The sequence below is a fragment of the Arthroderma uncinatum genome (assembly GCF_011692745.1).
Source record: "Arthroderma uncinatum strain CBS 119779 chromosome Unknown scaffold2, whole genome shotgun sequence".
In the NCBI taxonomy this organism is placed as follows: Eukaryota; Fungi; Ascomycota; class Eurotiomycetes; order Onygenales; family Arthrodermataceae; genus Arthroderma; species Arthroderma uncinatum.
Window position 1 is genome coordinate 1,733,731 of NW_022983864.1, and position 16,650 is coordinate 1,750,380.

Here is a 16,650-nt window from a genome sequence, read left to right on the forward strand (position 1 = left end):
ATTAAAGTTGCAATCTAATAATGCACGTTATTTATTTTAAGCCCGATCCTTGCTTGATATTATACGCCCCCTGTCAAATCCTTCTTTCCCGCTAACTAACTATTTGGAATTAGCCCGGCTGCGGACTAAGATCTCGGTCTCCGGCGCTGCCATCATTTGCGCCTCTATCGCAAAATCCTTTGGACGATCTCCTGCTGGCTGAGACTGCGTCCAGTCGAAGTCATAATCCATGAGCAGCTTTCCGAAGACCAGTTTCACCTTGCGAACGGCATAGAACCGGCCTGGACAGGCATGATTGCCGTAGCCGAACCTGTGAGACAATGTTAGTCCAAGAACATATTTTGCAGCTGAGACGACATACTGGAGGAACTTATGATCGATGGTAGATGCCAGCCAGCGATGGCTTTCTCCCTGTTTCTGGCGATAACGGGCGAACCTGAACCCGTCGAATCGGCTTGCGTCCTCGTAGTTGTCTGGGTCATAGTGCACAGCCAGCGCCGGCGCGATGATGTTCGTACCCCTGGGCAGAGTCAGGCCGTCGTGGAATCGAAATTGTTCATCCATCACAGTTCGAGCCACGGTCACTAGATGAGCTGTCAGCGTGCTCTCACTGCTAGTCATGGTCTACACTATATCCCAAGATACTTACAAGAGCCGGCCGGGTGCAATCTCATGGTCTCACGGATAAAACTGTCCATCAAGGCCATCTGCGACAGTGCTTTATCAGTCCATCCCCCGTGTTTGGCTATGACTGCCGCGATCTCTTCACGCATAGGCTCGAGATATTCGCGGTACGCCAGCACATTGATCAAACACTGCGTAACTCCCACTCCTGAGGCGCTGCTTGCTGCGAACGTGAGATGCAGCATGTGGTATGCTTGATGCAACGGCTCATCGTCACCAGGGAAAGATGGCGCCGTATCAAGTGTCCACTGGAGTGCATCCTGGTATTTTGAAGATGCCTCCTTATCCTGGCGTCGAGCATGGATGTGAGGGAGAAGCAGCTTTGCAGCTGCATCGCGATCTTTCAAATGGAAGTAGATTGTGAGGCGGGCCACAAGTTTGCGCAGTGGTCCTAGATTGATGAAATTCCAAAAGATTCCATGTAAGAACAGTGAGCGGGAGAATCGAGTCGTGGTGGAGAGATACTCTTCATCGCGGCATAGTTCTTTGCCAACGAGGATTCGATTAGTAGTACGATGCACAATGGCACCGATGAGGTTGGAAACGTTGAAAGTCTTCCACTCTATACATCCGTTAGCCTGGAATTTATGGGTATGATGCTGGGTATAGAGGCTCACCTGGGAGAGTTCCAACCTCTTTAGCAATGGCAAAGTCAGCCTCCTCGGATAAGAGAGGCGTTAATTTTGCTGCGAATTGTTAGCATGCTGCTTCCCAAATAATCGATAGAACATACTGAGCTGGGGATTTAGATGTTTGACAACGACGTCAATCTCTGTTGTGCTTGTGTATAAATGGCCAACAGAGGCCTCCATATTCAATCCCTGAGTGTGTGTTAGCCAGACATTCAAGAAGGCGAAAATGGGCAAACATACATCGCTGAGGGCTTGAAAAAAGCTCAAACTCTTCGGACTCGCCCGCTTGATATCATCAAGATATTTGGATGGAAGAACGATGTATTCATGGCCAAATACTGTCGTTGTGAATGGTTTCCCCAAGGCTTTGTTGAACTATAGTTTACCCGTCAACCCAGTGTCCCCAAATAGAAAACAAACTCTCGATATAACCAACCTGTTCGTATCCAATTCGTGCATATCGAGGCAGATCAAAGCGAGTTGATTTTTCCCAGCTGAAAAATGACCAAAGGCGCGACTTTCCTAGGTGCGTAAATCCAAGGTAGGTACGATTACCCCTGGACAGGAGCGCAACCGCAAAAAATAGCCCAAGGGACAAAGCAATACATTGATAATTAGAAAGAAACATTGTATGTGAGGAGCCAGCTAGAGAGTTATGTTTCTAGTAGTTCTCCGTAGAGTGAAGGACAGCTAGGTGTATAAATGTATTTATTTAGAAGGCCGTATTCGGTCTCGGATGCCGAAGAAATAAATAAGCAACAATCAATCTAACATAGCTTAAGACGCAGGATTCACAGGATTCACGGGCTTCGACCAATTCTCTGCATTCACCTGCATCTGGACACCGCCCGCCGCAAAGGCACCCATGACAACAGCTTGGGTGCCGATTTTGAACTGCGAGCCGGCGTCACCGGCGACAAATACCCCTGATACCGTTGTCTCGTTGAATGGGAAGTTCGTCTTGACATGGCCTTCCGGGGTCATCTCAACACCCAACTGTTCCGTAAAGGGGCCGCGAACTTTGGTGCGCGGTCGGTGAACGATCAAACCAACTGTCTCCGAATTGCCGTCATTAAAATGAATGTCCAGTGACCGTTGAGGGTTATGCTGGACTAGTTTGGTGATGTTCCGGGCTTCTGCTTGGAAACCGCATGGTCCTAACGCCGCCTGAATCTCTTCGGCGAGCTCAGTGTTGCCATCCGTATAGATGGTGACATTAGATGAAAGATTGCGAGCCTGGAAAGCCAGATGCCTGGCGGCATGCAAGTTGGCATCTCCATCAGTTGCAAGGACACCGGCCTTTGCGCATCCTCGTTCCTCGTAACCGCGATGTACCAGACAATGAACGCTATGAAAGTTAGAGACGGTTTTATTCGGTGAATGGGTGAGTACTTACATCCCCTTGGTCCAGCATTCGTCGAAACCGGGGATAGTAGGGAGGATATCATCAACTCCCATGGCCAAGATCACCTTCTTCCCCAGCCAGGAGCGCTGCTTGTCGTCCCAGACACAGAATTTACCCTCGTTCGGCCCTTCTGTAAGCTTAGCCACCTTCTCGAGCTTTACATTTGCAAATTCGACGGTGTTGTATTTGGCCTGGATATTGAGCCTAGCCTGCTCACGGAAGCGTCTTGGGTCATGGCTATCCCAAGTTGGAATGGTAGCTAGATGCGGCGCTTGATCATTTCGGTAAATGCCTTCATCGAATACCACGGCGGTATGTAGAGTTCGGACGAGACTGAGGGCGGAAGAGAGGCCGGCAATGCCACCGCCGATGATCAGGCAATCGTAAAGGGGAATTTCTTGAGATGCCATGTTAATAGTTGAAACTGTAGCTTAGCTGGTGACTTGCCCTCCAGGTCAGCCAGTCCACGCACCGAAGGGCTTGATATAGACTTGCAGGTCAAGTGCCGGCCACCGACCGGCTCCCCAATATCAAGGTCTCCATTCCAAAGCCGATATCGAGCATACAAAACATGGCCATAGTCTCCAGGCCATAGTCGGACAAGCAATTCCATCTCTCGCACCTACTCCTGTTTTCCTACCACAGACACTGTTTTACTATCACAGATAAAATGGCATCCCAGTATCCCGCCCAGATGGGCTTCATTGCCCCTCGCAAACCCACAGATGACCCTACCTTTTATCGATCCGCGGCCGACGAAGGCTTTGAGACTAGTAACTTCCACCAGGAGCAGCACAAGGTCATCGTCCACGATGGTCGTCCACAGCGTGATTCTTTCCAGCTGGACACCCATGGATTCGCATTCGCCGTAGACCCAGAGGGCAGCCAGCCAGAGATACTGGAGGCCATTCGAGCGGGCGATAAAGAGACCGTCCAGAAGCTCTACTATCCTCTCGTCGAGAAGCTGATCAAGGCTCAGACTGGGGCATCGAGGGTATTCATCTTCGACCACACTGTCCGACGTCGTGAAGCTTCACTGGCAGGGAAAAACCCCAATGGCCGTGAGCAGCCTGCCGGTACAGTAAGTAACAATCCTCGAGCCCTAGGAGATGGTATAACGCTGACATGAACAGGTTCACTGTGACCAGTAGGTAAACGGACGTTCTCATGGCGATGCAAGGTGTATTAATCTCGTCGTATAGATCCCCCCTCGGTGCTCGTAGACGCGTCTACCAACACCTTCCTGAGGAAGCAGACCAACTCCTAAAAGGCCGAGCTCGAATCATCAAGTGCGTATCACTCTTGCATCCCCAGCTCCAGACGGTGGCATTGACCTGATCCCTTCCTAGTGTCTGGCGTCCATTGAAGGGCCCTGTGGTGGACTGGCCGCTGGCTGTGATGGACTGCACGACGCTGAAGAAGGCGAACATCCATCCGACACAGCTATATCGTAAACGATTCGAGCTCCGTGGTGAGACCGTCAGCATCAGCCATGACGATGGTCAGCGTTGGTACTATTTGGATAAACAGCAGACAGACGAGATCACCATGATCAAAATCTGGGATAGCAAAGATGTAGCTGGACACAGTGAGTGACCTTTTCTCTTCCTTTATTCTTCTCCTTTAAATCCCTGGTCTGACATTTCTCCAGTGTGCGCTCATTGCGCTTTCCAGCATCCCGAGACGCCAGAGGATGCTCCCCTGCGCGAGAGTGTCGAGGTCCGATGTTTGATTTTCAGCGACGAGTAGATGTAGACCTGGATCAGTTGTATAGTCGGTAGATGTTGAATGATAGTCAGTTATAAGGCCATGAAATTAATTATTCCATCTTGTGCTTTCGCCATTTGTTGGTTTGAACATTTCATGATGGGAAGAAGTTTAGCCACCCCCTGAAACATCCATCAATATTTATTTAATCGGCACTTGACAACATTTATTATTATAGTGTTGTTTATTATCATGAACATGCAACGTTATGCGTAAATATTCATATTGTTCATCTAGTCTTCGCTTTATTCCTATGTACTTAAGCTACGCCTTCTCATCAAAAGCCAGCTGCGATACAACACCGACACCGGCCAACGATCCGTGGCTCATGGACATACTGGCCGCCTTGATGGGCATTCCACAGTCTCCGGTCGCAAAGCAACCGTGGGTAGTAGTCTCGCTGAAGGGAGGAGTGGTCTTGAACTCGGTGCCCTGAGGAGACAGCTCAAGCTCGAGGTTATGCTCGAAATTCAACACCGGCGTCGTCTTCATGGCGTGAACGAGGAATCCTTCCATCTTGTCTGTACCGTCCTGTAGTTCGACTTTGACTGGAACGCCGTCGGTCTTGTGTAGATGCTTGATGGCCCGGTTGTCGAGGCTGAGCCACTCGTCCTTCTCGATGGATGGGCGAAGCTGCTCGGCTAGCTCATCGTTGCCGTTCGTATAGATGGTCACTGTCTTTGCCAGGTTGTGGGCCAGACGAGCGAGATGTTCGGCTGGCTTGGGATTCGCCGTTGGACCGATTGCGAGGACGCCGACAGAAGCAGCTCCGCGATCTTCGAATCCATGGCAGAAGAGGCAGTGATATCTATTTTCCAGTCAGCATCGTTATAAATAACTATATCAGTCCTCCACCTACATCGATCGAGGCCAGCAGTCGGCGTATCCCGGCACATCAGGAATCTCATCCTTCACTCCCGTTGCGAGAACGAGCTTGCGTCCCCTCCAGGTCTTGCCGCCAGCGTCTGTAGCTTCAAACTCGCCAGACTCGAGCTTCCAAATCTTGCGCAGGGCGACATCCGCGAGCGTCACAGTGTTGTAGCGGCCCTCGGTGAGCTCGCGACGTGCGGCTGCGCGGTAGTCCTGGGGCTTCGAGTGATCCCAGGTCGACACATTGTGCATATGGTCCGTCAGGGAGTTGCGGTATGTCTGCGAGTCGAAGACGACGGCGGTGCGAACGGCGCGACAGAGACCAAGGGCGACGGCGAGGCCTGCAGGTCCGCCGCCTACGATCAGACAGTCAAAGAGAGTTGAAGTCGACATTTTGCTATACTAGATGCCGTTTATTGATTGATCGATTGGGTGTATGAGAGCGAGTGAGAGAATGGCATTGTGTAATGCGAGCAGAGAGGCATTGTTATATCTACCAATTTCGAGCCTCGAGATGCATCCAACCCCCGGTGCCCGACGAGGGGAAGCAGATTTCGCATCAAAGAAAAAAGACCACGGACATGGGAGACACCGAACCAGTTAAATTCAGATCACCGGCGGGTCCATATGCATGAACAGTCAAGGGCCGGAAGAAACTACAGTGGTTGAGATGGAGATGAAGATGAAGGTGGTTGATATATTCGTCTATACAAAGAGAGAAGACAGAAAGGAACTATGCACAGGCGTCCTCCTCATACGAGAGATTCCTCCATCTTCCTCGCTCCAGTCGAGCTGCGACAGCCGCTGCAACTCCTTCACCCATGGCTAGTGCTTTGAACAGTGTACGCTGGCCCAGGGATGCGCAGTCGCCGCCCGCGTACACGCCGTCCATGCTGGTCATGTAGGGGACGCGAGCTGAGATGCGGATGGCCCCTGATTCGGTCAGTTCCAGCTTCAGCTGGCGTGCAAAGGGATCGCTGCCTTTGAGCTGAGCGGCACGCCGGTGGTAGAGATATGCCTTGTCGCTGTTTCCGTTGTCGAGTTGAATCACGACGCCGTGAGATGAGTCGGCATCCGGCTGTATCTCCTGGATGCACGCAGCTTCGACGGTGATCGCTGCATCGGGGGATACTCTCGCTACCAGTTCCTGCGCCAGTTCTGGGTCGCCATGCGTATAGACACGCACGGAAGAAGCAAACTGTCGGATCTGCCAGACGGTATGGAGAGCCATGGTTAGCTCGGCCAGCTCTCCTACTGCCAGAACGGCAACTTGAACTGGGCCATGCTTCTCTTCAGATGGGTGAATCAGGCTGTCTCAGTCAGTATGTTGAGCATCGTATAAGGGGCATGATGAGCTGGATAATGAAAGATGGAGGGGGTCACGTACATGCGTTGCTGCTGCCAGCATGTTTGATATCCGGAGATATCAGGCATAACTTCGTCTGCTCCATCGGCCAGGACAAGGAGACGACCTGTCCAAACGTTGCCATCGCTATCTGCGGCTTGAAACAGGCCATTCGATAGGCGTCGTACGTCCGTGATTCGGCGTCTCTCCACACAGACCGGTAATTCTTTACTAGCCTCTCGTCGAAATAGACGAAGAAGTTCTCGGTTCTTGCGATCAGGACTTAAAAGGAAGTTTAGAGCTGATAGTGATGATTCCGCATCCACGTCCTTGGGATCATTCATTAGTTCGTCGCACGCAAATAAAACCACTCGGTGATGAGCTCGACCAAGTTCCCACGCAGCTTTGGAGCCAGCAGGCCCGCCGCCGACGATGAGAACGTCCACTGGTGATTCAGATTGATCCATGATGTTGATTGTTAGTAGCACTGAATTATCCCCTGAAAGGTCGTCCCTTTAACCGAATCTTGTCGGATATAAGGTCAACTTCGCTGTCCTTACATCTCAACTTCGGTCTCCGGCGCATCGCCGACGGACCCGTTGGGCGGTTTGTAGCCAGGCGGGAAGAGCTATATTTTGACCAGCCTAATTCCCTCAATGGCATTATTATTCATTCATTCTTCAACAATCAAAGACCACGGAAAATCATCATGGCCGCCATCACAAACTCAGCTCTGACGGATGTCGAAAGATCCACTCTGCAGTCTACTTTGGAGACGCTCATAAGCCAAGTGGAAGCAACCCGCAATGCTCTCCTAGAGAATGGCCAAAAGGTGCTACTGCAGGCGCTACATACAGACAAAGACCTGCCAGATCCTGCCTTGGAGATCCTTGCCGGCAAGGCGATCAACGTCCTCCATGAGACCCAACAGCTGCTAGAACCTGGCCATCTAGTCCTTGCCGACCACTTCCTCGGTATTATCCCTTATCTTTGTCTTTATATCTTAACCAAAAACTGACTGGATTAGGCTATGTCAGCACTAAATGCCTATGTGCCGCCGTGGAGCTGGGCCTTGTTGACATTCTTGCAAAGGCAGATGAGCAGGGCATGACTGTAGCTGAGCTGGCCGAGGCCAGTCAAGCAAACCCAGACAGATTGAAACAGGTCCTGCGCGTCCTACACAACAATCGTATATTTGAATACGATGCGGCATCCCATCGATACCGCAACAATCGCATCTCGGCTCTGCTCCATACCACCCACTGGACGCAATGGCATAACTGGGTTGACCTCTACGGCAATGAGTTTTACGATATCGCCAGAGGAATTCCCCAATCCATCCGTCGTGATGAAAAGAAATGGGGAGCGCAGATCAATTTTAATACTACGGACGACATGTTCACCTACTTTCAGGCACAGGGCTGGCTTCCACGGCTTCACAGAACCCTCGGCGGCGGTGCCATCGCTCAGGCACCCGGTATCCTCGCTGATTATCCATGGCATGAGTTCGGCTCCCGGACGGTCCTAGACGTCGGCGGCGGTGGTGGCGGATTCCTCGTGTCTCTTCTTCGCGAGTATCCTGACTTGAAGGGGGCCATTCTTGATCTTCCTCGCACCATCGACCACGCCTGCACGCTCTTCCATGATCCTAAAGGCACCTATTATGACCTGAGAGAGCGTGTTCCTCGTGAGAACCTAATCGGGGGCGATTTCCTCAAGTCCGTACCCTCATTTGAAGTATATACTATGAAATGGGTGCTTCATGACTGGAAAGACCCGGACGTCATTACTATCTTGCGCTGCATTCGTGCTGCCTTGATCCCAGGACCGGCTAGTCGTCTAGTTGTTTTGGAGTCGATTCTTTCCGATGGTCAAATTGGACGTCTCTCAAGATACGGTGATATCAACATGATGATGACCGCCAACGGACAAGAACGTTCAGAAGAGCAGTGGCAGGAGCTTGCCGCTGCTTCTGGATGGGAAATCTCCAAGATCCACCCGTTGCGGCGCTCATGGGTTTGTGCTATCGACCTCCGGCCGAGGGCGGACTGGAAGGCATAGTGTAAGGTGTTCCGGTGGCCGAAGGGGTAGTGATGGCTTAGAGAGTACTGTTTAAATTTAGATATAAATATATGCATATTCATTTCCTTTCTCACAGCAATCCCGCAGAATCAACTTTCTACATCAGTAATTCACAGCCTTATCTGAGCATCAAGCTTCCCCTGCAATAAATCATTCTGTTCAACATGTCTGACACCAACGGAGATGTTGTCATGGGTGATATGGAGTATGATGGCCGAGTCATTCTATACATCATCAAAGGTGAGCTCACCCAATATTCTATGTTCTATCCCAGCTTTCATAATAACATCTGGATCTACCCTGTAGCCGATCAAACCTCCTATATCAACTATATCAAGCCTCTTATTATGGCCGAGGAGTTAAAATTCCCTCACGTCCTCTCCGTCATCGACACTCGTGACGAATGGTTCTACAGCGTGCACCCAGAGAGAATGGTCCCCTGTCTCAAGGACCAAGATCCAGTCACCAAGGAGAAGGTCATTGTCTTTGAAAGCACCGCCTGTCTGCAATATTTAACCGATCGTTTTGACACGGACGGTTCTTGGACTGGCCGAACTGCAGCTGAAAAGGGGGCCGTCTTCTCTTGGACAGCTTATCAGACCGCTGCTCTGGGGTAGGTCGTCCCCTTGATATCACTATGACATGGTATATCTGACTCCTGAACAGGCCCACAGCCAAATACTGGCTTTATTTCAAGCGAGGATATCCCACCAGGGCCAACCCAGTTGAACTTCCTCGCACTATTGAAAAGTAAGCCTTTTGCCTATTATATGCCGATTCTCTTTCTAACCATTGAATAGGATGCATGCGAATACACTCCGACAATGGGATATCTTGGAGAAGAGATTGCAAGAGCCGGGTCAGGACTACATCGCGCTGAAAGACCGACCAACGGTGGCGGATCTATCGTACTTCCCATTTGCGATGCCGTGGATGTTCACCTTCCTAGGCGTTGATGTCAAGGACTGGCCGCATATTCAGCGCTGGGGTGAGCGGATGTTGAGTAGACCTGCAGTGAAGCGAGTCCTGGAGCGGGCTCCCACCTTGGGACATTAGTGTAGAAGAAGTGTTGTATCTCTTTATATAGGCTCAATAGAAAGAAAAAAATATAAACCCTGTTGGTGTTCAATTGACAATTTGTCGAAGTTTTATAGGTAGATAGTACACAAAGAAATTCAATCAAGCCTTGGACGGATTAGTTAACTGGATCAAAGGGCCAACTCCACAACATCGAACGATTTCCGAGGTTACCTGCTATTCGTTCCTGAATATTTAATATTTTCTATGCCGCTCATGGTTAGTGGCCTAAATTTAGACAAAATCTATTTATAAATTCATTGTTCACTCTAAATTGACACATTCTCCCTCCTCACGCACTTGAGCTGCATATCGGGAAGAGTGATCCACGATTCGAGATCTCTCTTCCACTTGCTATCATCTTTGGTTGTAGGCTCCAACCAGCCCAGCTCGTAATGCATCGCCAAATGGGCCAACAGAGTCCTGATAACCAAGTCTGCCACATACTTACCCATACACTGTCGCGGCCCGAATCCAAAACGCCAGTACTGGTATCTCAGTTCTGTTGCACGATGTTTCAAGAAACGATCTGGCCGGTAGAGCTGGCGGTCCTCGCCCCAGAACTCATTGCGAATGTTTAGGGCATAAGTGTCAACCACAACGTTTGTTCCGGCCGGAATACAGTAACCTCCAACAGTGCGGTCAGTTGGGGCAGATTGTGCAACGGTGAAGGCTGCCAGTGGCTTGAGGCGAGAGGATTCAGACACACACGCTGCGAGCAAGGTTGAAGAAGATAGGAGATATGCGTCACGGTTCTCGGCAGCTAGCATCTCGGATCGCACGCGCTCCTGGATCTGTGGATGGCTAGCTAGGAAGACGAGGTTCCAGGAGATCCCACCAGTCGTCACGTCCAAATTTGCGAATAGTGCCTCATCAATTGTCTGGTAGAGCTGCTCTAGGGAGATGATTCCGGAATTGGCTGCCTCGGTCATAGCAACGATAGGGAGACCGCGGTTGCTTTGCTGACAGGCTCGTTCATATGCACGCTGATTGAACGCTCTCCAACGGCGCTTAAACCCGCTGAGTGCCCTGTTCGTCGGGGTGGGTAAAAATCGTGACCAATGCCAACGGACTAGTCCACCCTGAATCGTCCGTTTGAATAACTCCTCACGGATGAGACACAGTTCCTGGAGCTCGGATCGCATATCAGCGTCGCATTCACCGTAGAATATTTCGGCGACTATCCAAAATGGAAGCATTTTCAAGTCCTGGGCTGGATGAATGCGCCCATACTTCAAGTCACCGGTGGAATTCAGTCGATCAAAATGCTGCTGCGTATGGCGCAAGACTAGGTCAACATAAGAGCCCGTTCTATCATGCTGAAAAGGAACCTCAGTCACGGTGCGGAGGGTTCGCCAGCGTTCTCTACTAACAAGCCCAACACATTGGCCTAGGAGTTCGCTCATGAGATAGCCAGAATTATTGTTCTCTGCTTTGGCGTGCTTGTTGGAGTCCCTGAAGACGGCCTGGAGGTGATGTGGTTGGGTGATTACACTGGCCGCCGTTAGCTCACTGAAGGGAAAGCTTGTGCCGAATATAAAAGGAGCCAGCTACACTTACACTTCAGACTTCATCCCAGACCAAATCCGGTATATCTCTCCATGTTCCTTTTCCCATAAGTCACAGTTCTCGATGCCCTGGAGGAATTTGGCGACGTCTCCCTGTCCATTTGGCCACTGGTATGGACAAGTAGGGAGAGGCCGCCTGCCATCTTCCGACAGAATTGGGTAGCGCCAACGAAGGTATTTCTGCGTCACAAATTAGATTAAATAATATAAGTGAAACCATTGGGATACCTACGTCTAGAAAGACGGACAGGACCCCGCTCGCAAATTTTCGGGTCAGTGGTGAGGTAGTCAAGATAATGAGGGACACTGCCACGGCGAGAATTGGCAAAGCCCCGTCTGTAGTGAGGTAGCCCATCATGTCGGTACCAATTGCTTGAGCAGCAGTAATGGATGGTTCGAACAGCGGCGGCTGTGTGACACCTATAGTAACTTACCAAAAGGCCGAGCGGTCACTCCCCGGAAGCCGCGATTCCATCGGTCTCCGTAGCGTTAGTTAAGATGAGGCCGGCATCAACATCGCCCCAATACGAGAGGACATTGCATATATTACTTTTCGTTCAATTATTCCCTGGTGATAGATAACGTTGACTACCAAGCCAGTTATGAAGATGGACGAAAAATTTGATATTGAGCGGATGGCTCTCAATTCTGGACTGGTCGTGGGCGAACGAAGCCGTAAACGAACAATCACTTATGCTTCACTCTTGACATTTGCTGCATTGTCAGCTGCATCCCTGCTCCTGCGATCGGGGACATTCCCGTCTGCTTCAAACAGCTGCATATCGAACCGAAGCCCCCTAGAACAGGTATTGGCAAAAGCTCCTCTAATTGGTATGGCAAATAGTTCTTTACCACAATCTCAAAAATATAGATCAGGCTAATCAACGATGCACCATAGATGGCCATAACGACTTTCCGATCTGGACTCGAGCATATTATCAGGACCACATCTACCAGTCCAACTTCACCGAGCAGGGCCACTTATACGGCCAAGTTGACTTCCCACGCCTACAGCAGGGGCGTCTGGGGGCGCAATTCTGGAGTGTCTATGTCGAATGGTAAGGCAGCCCACAAAACGCCCCAGGCGGGGACAGGCATTTCGGCTTAACTAACCTGGTGCAGCCCACGGCAACCATATAGCGCCGCAAACGATAGTGAGGATCTCTACCATGAAATTGTGCGGGACACGTTCCAACAAATCGATCTGGTGCATAGGATGATCGACCATTTCCCCAAGAGTCTGATCCCTGCCTCGTCGGTGGCCGATGTCATGCACAACTTCCGTGCTTCCCCAGGACGCGTTTCCAGCCTGCTTGGCATCGAAGGCTTACACCAGATTGGAACCAGTGCCAGTGTGCTCCGTATGTATCATCGCCTCGGGGTGCGATACGCAACGCTCACACACACCTGCCACAACCATTATGCTGACAGCGAATCGCCCTCGGAGCCCCAACACAATGGGCTCTCGTCGGCTGGGGAAGCCATTGTTGCTGAGATGAACCGACTCGGGATGATAGTAGATATCTCACATACGAGCTTTGCCACGCAGCGTGCAGTCCTCGCCATGTCTCGGGCGCCGGTCATGTACTCACACTCATCGGCATACACCGTCTGTCCCCATTCGCGAAATGTACCAGATGACATCCTGAAGACGCTACAGCAGAACGACGGAATCATCATGATCACCTTCTACCCCGAGTTTACCAACTGCCAAAGTGCGGATAAAGCATCCCTACCAGATGTTGCAGACCACATCCAGTATGTGGGCAATCTCATCGGGTACCGCCACGTCGGCCTGGGCAGTGACTTTGATGGAATGGCTCAGGGGATGCGCGGGCTGGAAGATGTATCCAAGTATCCCGACCTTATTCAGGAACTGCTCAATCGCGGTGTTGGCGTAGATGATCTCGCAGGGGTCATTGGTGGTAACGTCCTCCGTGTGCTGGCGGCCGTGGAAAAAGTCGCTCTCCACTCGAAGCATATACTACCTCTAGAAGACGATATTAAGCCATTCTTCAAGTAGCCACGCGCAATTCCATCTCGTTACTCCGTACATTATTTATCCTTTGAACGATCGTACTCCATATAGTTAACAGTAATAGTGAAAAGATCATGAAAGAAACAAAATGGATTAAGCGGAAACTGCGTTAAACAAATTCAGCCAATAGCAATCCGCCTTTTTCTTCGGTGGATTACAAACAAACCCGCGTTTAGCATCAGGTGACTGAAAGTTAGACGCGTTTCAAAGTGCAGGGGTATTAAACTTTAATTAAGGTTAATTTGACCTATCCGCGCGCTAAGTGGGTTAGCGTGATTGGCTGCAATGCAAGGGCAGTGGCTGCTTTATAGGGACATCGCAGTATAGTTCAGGACCGGCCTCTCTGTACCCTCTTATTTAGTCTAATTCTCTTCAGCATAAAGTATATTAAATGGTTACTATGTACAACGAAGAGTTGGCTATTAAGGATTAAAAAGCTTCATAAATTTTAAGCATTTGAAGCAATGCTTTGAGGTTTTCATTAAATTAGTACAAATTTTCATAATACATGAAACTTGTAACGGTAGTTAATACGTTAATAACACGTGGACTAGCTTTATGTACCCATGGTATCCCTTCATGTTTTTTCTAGGCACACTTTGGACGGGCTGGTGGGTTGTAATTAGTGCACGTTAGGCCGCAGCACGCGCCTGGGTTGTTCAAGTCACATGGGCCACCTGATGGGACACACACGCATTGACTGCTAACGCAGGATCGTCCATATGGACACTATAGTTTCGAGAGGTTAGCAATTAAGTTCCAATGGGGTCATGAGCTTGTATAGAAAACTTACGGATATTCCGCAACCACCACAGTTGTTACGGTCATTCTGTATATTCGTACAGGTTCCGCCGCACGAAGCCAATCCAGAAGGGCATACGCATTGGCCATTCTGGCAGTTTTTACCCGAAGGACACTATAAGTCAAAAAGGTTAGCGATTGTAAGGGGTAGAAGAGGCTTATAAGCTAGTATAGGCGACCTACCACTACTCCACAGGCACCACAGTTGTTATTATCACTCTGGAAACTCTTGCAGGTTCCAGCACATAGGGTTGTTCCGGGACTGCATGCACAAGTCCCACTCATACAAGTTGTTCCAGAGGGACACTATGACACGGAGTGGTTAGTTATAGCAAGGGTTATATTAGGTTTATACGCCTAAAGAGATTGTGACATACCGCTGTTCCGCAAGAACCACAGTTGCTATTATCGTTCTGCACATTCTTGCAAGCCCCAGCGCAAAGAGTTGCTCCGGTGGGGCAGGTGCATTTCCCAGCCTGGCAGGATTGTCCGGTACCACACTATAGTTCATAGAGATTAGCTATGGTAAGAGTCATAGGCTTTTAGAACAGGTAAACGTACCACTGTTCCGCAAAGGCCGCAGTTGGCATTATCATTCTGGAGATCCCTGCAAGCTCCAGAGCAACTGGTTAATCCGGTGGCGCATACGCACTGCCCTGACTGACATGTCTTTCCTCCGCCGCACTATACAGGATGGTTAGCCTTCATACAAATGGTGGATTGAGATGATAAATTCTCAAGATAGGTAATGAACGTACCGCTGTGCCACAAGTTCCACAGCTGGCATTATCATCCTGGAGGTTCTTGCAAGTTCCAGAGCAGCTGGTTAATCCGCTATTGCATACACACTGCCCTAACTGGCATGTCTTTCCCGTGTCGCACTATATATAATTCAGGGGGATTAGCCTCGATACAAATCACCGATTGAGATTAGCACTTCACAAGAGAGTTATAGTACGTACGGCGGTGCCACAAGTACCACAGTTGTCGTTATCAGCCTGAAGGTTTTTGCAGGTTCCGTTGCAATCACTTGTACCAGCATCACATTCACACTTTCCATTTTGACAGGATTTTCCAGTGCCACACTATAATTCAGGGGAATTAGCCTTGATACAAATCACCGATTGAGATTAGCACTTCACAAGAGAGTTATAGTACGTACGGCTGTGCCACAAGTACCACAGTTGTCGTTATCAGTCTGAAGGTTTTTGCAGGTTCCGTTGCAATCATTTGTACCAGCGTCACATTCACACTTTCCATTTTGACAGGATTTTCCAGTGCCACACTATAGTTCAGGGGAATTAGCCTCGATACAAATCACCGATTGAGATTAGCACTTCACAAGAGAGTTATAGTACGTACGGCTGTGCCACAAGTACCACAGTTGTCGTTATCAGTCTGAAGGTTTTTGCAGGTTCCGTTGCAATCATTTGTACCAGCGTCACATCCACACTTTCCATTTTGACAGGATTTTCCAGTGCCACACTATAGTTCAGGGGAATTAGCCTCGATACAGATCATCGATAGGGGATCGGCGCATATTGAGATGGGTAAGGGACATACAACTGTGCCACAAGTACCACAGTTGGCGTTATCATTCTTTAGGTTCTTGCAGGTTCCGTTGCAATCACTTGTACCAGCAGCACATTGACACTGCCCATTTTGACAGGTTTTTCCGGTGCCGCACTATAATTCAGGGGAGTTAGCCTCGATACAGATCATCGATAAAGAATCAGTGCATATTGAGATGGGTAAGGGACATACAACTGTGCCACAAGCACCACAATTGGCGTTATCGTCCTTTAGGCTCTTGCAGGTTCCGTTGCAATCAGTCGACCCAGTAGGGCATACACATTGGTTACCCTGACAAGTTTTGCCACCGCTGCACTATAATTCCAGGGGAGAACTTAGTTTTGAGAGAGGTCATAGGTAGGGGTCAATGCTTATTATTAGCACGGATAAGGGACATACGACTATTCCACAACCACCACAGTTCTTATTATCACTGGGAATGCATATCTCATTGCACAATAACTTTGTGAGAGGCTGTGACGCTGCAGGTCCGCAGTCATAGCAGGGACCTTTACCCTTGGCAGCAAGCGAAGTGCAGCTTGCTCCAGGATTGGCAAAGTGGGAAGCACACCACTTTGCACACTCACTGTTGCCCGGACTGGGGGGGGCAGCAAGTGCTGAAGAGAACCCGGAGGCTATATGCAGAAGTAATGGTAAGTAACCGCCTTAACAACCAAAAAGCAACCTTCTGCTAAATGGCTTTCGAGTTCAATCACTCACCTAGGAGAAGGACGCCGAATAAACGCATTGTCAGAAATTGGGCGTGGGGATCTGGTTTGCGTTGTTATAGGAGAACTTGGGGTTATAGA

The 16,650-nt window shown here is 49.8% G+C and overlaps 7 protein-coding genes across 7 annotated transcripts; 3 read left to right on the forward strand and 4 right to left on the reverse strand.

Annotated features, from left to right (window-relative positions):
- Positions 1-99: 99 nt before the first annotated feature.
- On the reverse strand, positions 100-3,131 carry GIQ15_02481 (uncharacterized protein; the record flags this gene model as incomplete). Its single annotated transcript, XM_033549898.1, has 8 exons — positions 100-310; positions 362-584; positions 650-1,246; positions 1,302-1,370; positions 1,418-1,505; positions 1,557-1,691; positions 2,148-2,664; positions 2,713-3,131. The coding sequence occupies 8 exons, from the start codon at positions 3,129-3,131 to the stop codon at positions 100-102; spliced, it is 2,259 nt and encodes a 752-aa protein (XP_033407059.1).
- Positions 3,132-4,752: 1,621 nt separating this feature from the next.
- On the reverse strand, positions 4,753-7,170 carry GIQ15_02482 (uncharacterized protein; the record flags this gene model as incomplete). The annotated part of the gene is made up of 4 exons (XM_033549899.1): positions 4,753-5,296; positions 5,348-5,714; positions 6,100-6,668; positions 6,746-7,170. 4 exons carry the CDS (start codon positions 7,168-7,170, stop codon positions 4,753-4,755), a joined length of 1,905 nt encoding a protein of 634 aa, XP_033407060.1.
- A 242-nt stretch (positions 7,171-7,412) lies between these two features.
- On the forward strand, positions 7,413-8,764 carry GIQ15_02483 (uncharacterized protein; the record flags this gene model as incomplete). The annotated part of the gene is made up of 2 exons (XM_033549900.1): positions 7,413-7,677; positions 7,731-8,764. The coding sequence occupies 2 exons, from the start codon at positions 7,413-7,415 to the stop codon at positions 8,762-8,764; spliced, it is 1,299 nt and encodes a 432-aa protein (XP_033407061.1).
- A 185-nt stretch (positions 8,765-8,949) lies between these two features.
- Positions 8,950-9,841, forward strand: GIQ15_02484 (uncharacterized protein; the record flags this gene model as incomplete). The annotated part of the gene is made up of 4 exons (XM_033549901.1): positions 8,950-9,025; positions 9,092-9,398; positions 9,452-9,535; positions 9,586-9,841. The coding sequence occupies 4 exons, from the start codon at positions 8,950-8,952 to the stop codon at positions 9,839-9,841; spliced, it is 723 nt and encodes a 240-aa protein (XP_033407062.1).
- Positions 9,842-10,131: 290 nt separating this feature from the next.
- On the reverse strand, positions 10,132-11,788 carry GIQ15_02485 (cytochrome P450 oxidoreductase GliC; the record flags this gene model as incomplete). The annotated part of the gene is made up of 3 exons (XM_033549902.1): positions 10,132-11,356; positions 11,423-11,610; positions 11,663-11,788. The coding sequence occupies 3 exons, from the start codon at positions 11,786-11,788 to the stop codon at positions 10,132-10,134; spliced, it is 1,539 nt and encodes a 512-aa protein (XP_033407063.1).
- Positions 11,789-12,032: 244 nt separating this feature from the next.
- On the forward strand, positions 12,033-13,453 carry GIQ15_02486 (uncharacterized protein; the record flags this gene model as incomplete). Its single annotated transcript, XM_033549903.1, has 3 exons — positions 12,033-12,261; positions 12,329-12,488; positions 12,553-13,453. The coding sequence occupies 3 exons, from the start codon at positions 12,033-12,035 to the stop codon at positions 13,451-13,453; spliced, it is 1,290 nt and encodes a 429-aa protein (XP_033407064.1).
- Positions 13,454-14,090: 637 nt separating this feature from the next.
- On the reverse strand, positions 14,091-15,867 carry GIQ15_02487 (uncharacterized protein; the record flags this gene model as incomplete). Its single annotated transcript, XM_033549904.1, has 10 exons — positions 14,091-14,118; positions 14,162-14,197; positions 14,262-14,384; positions 14,647-14,769; positions 14,831-14,876; positions 14,922-14,953; positions 15,232-15,354; positions 15,432-15,554; positions 15,632-15,754; positions 15,833-15,867. The coding sequence occupies 10 exons, from the start codon at positions 15,865-15,867 to the stop codon at positions 14,091-14,093; spliced, it is 792 nt and encodes a 263-aa protein (XP_033407065.1).
- Positions 15,868-16,650: the final 783 nt, after the last annotated feature.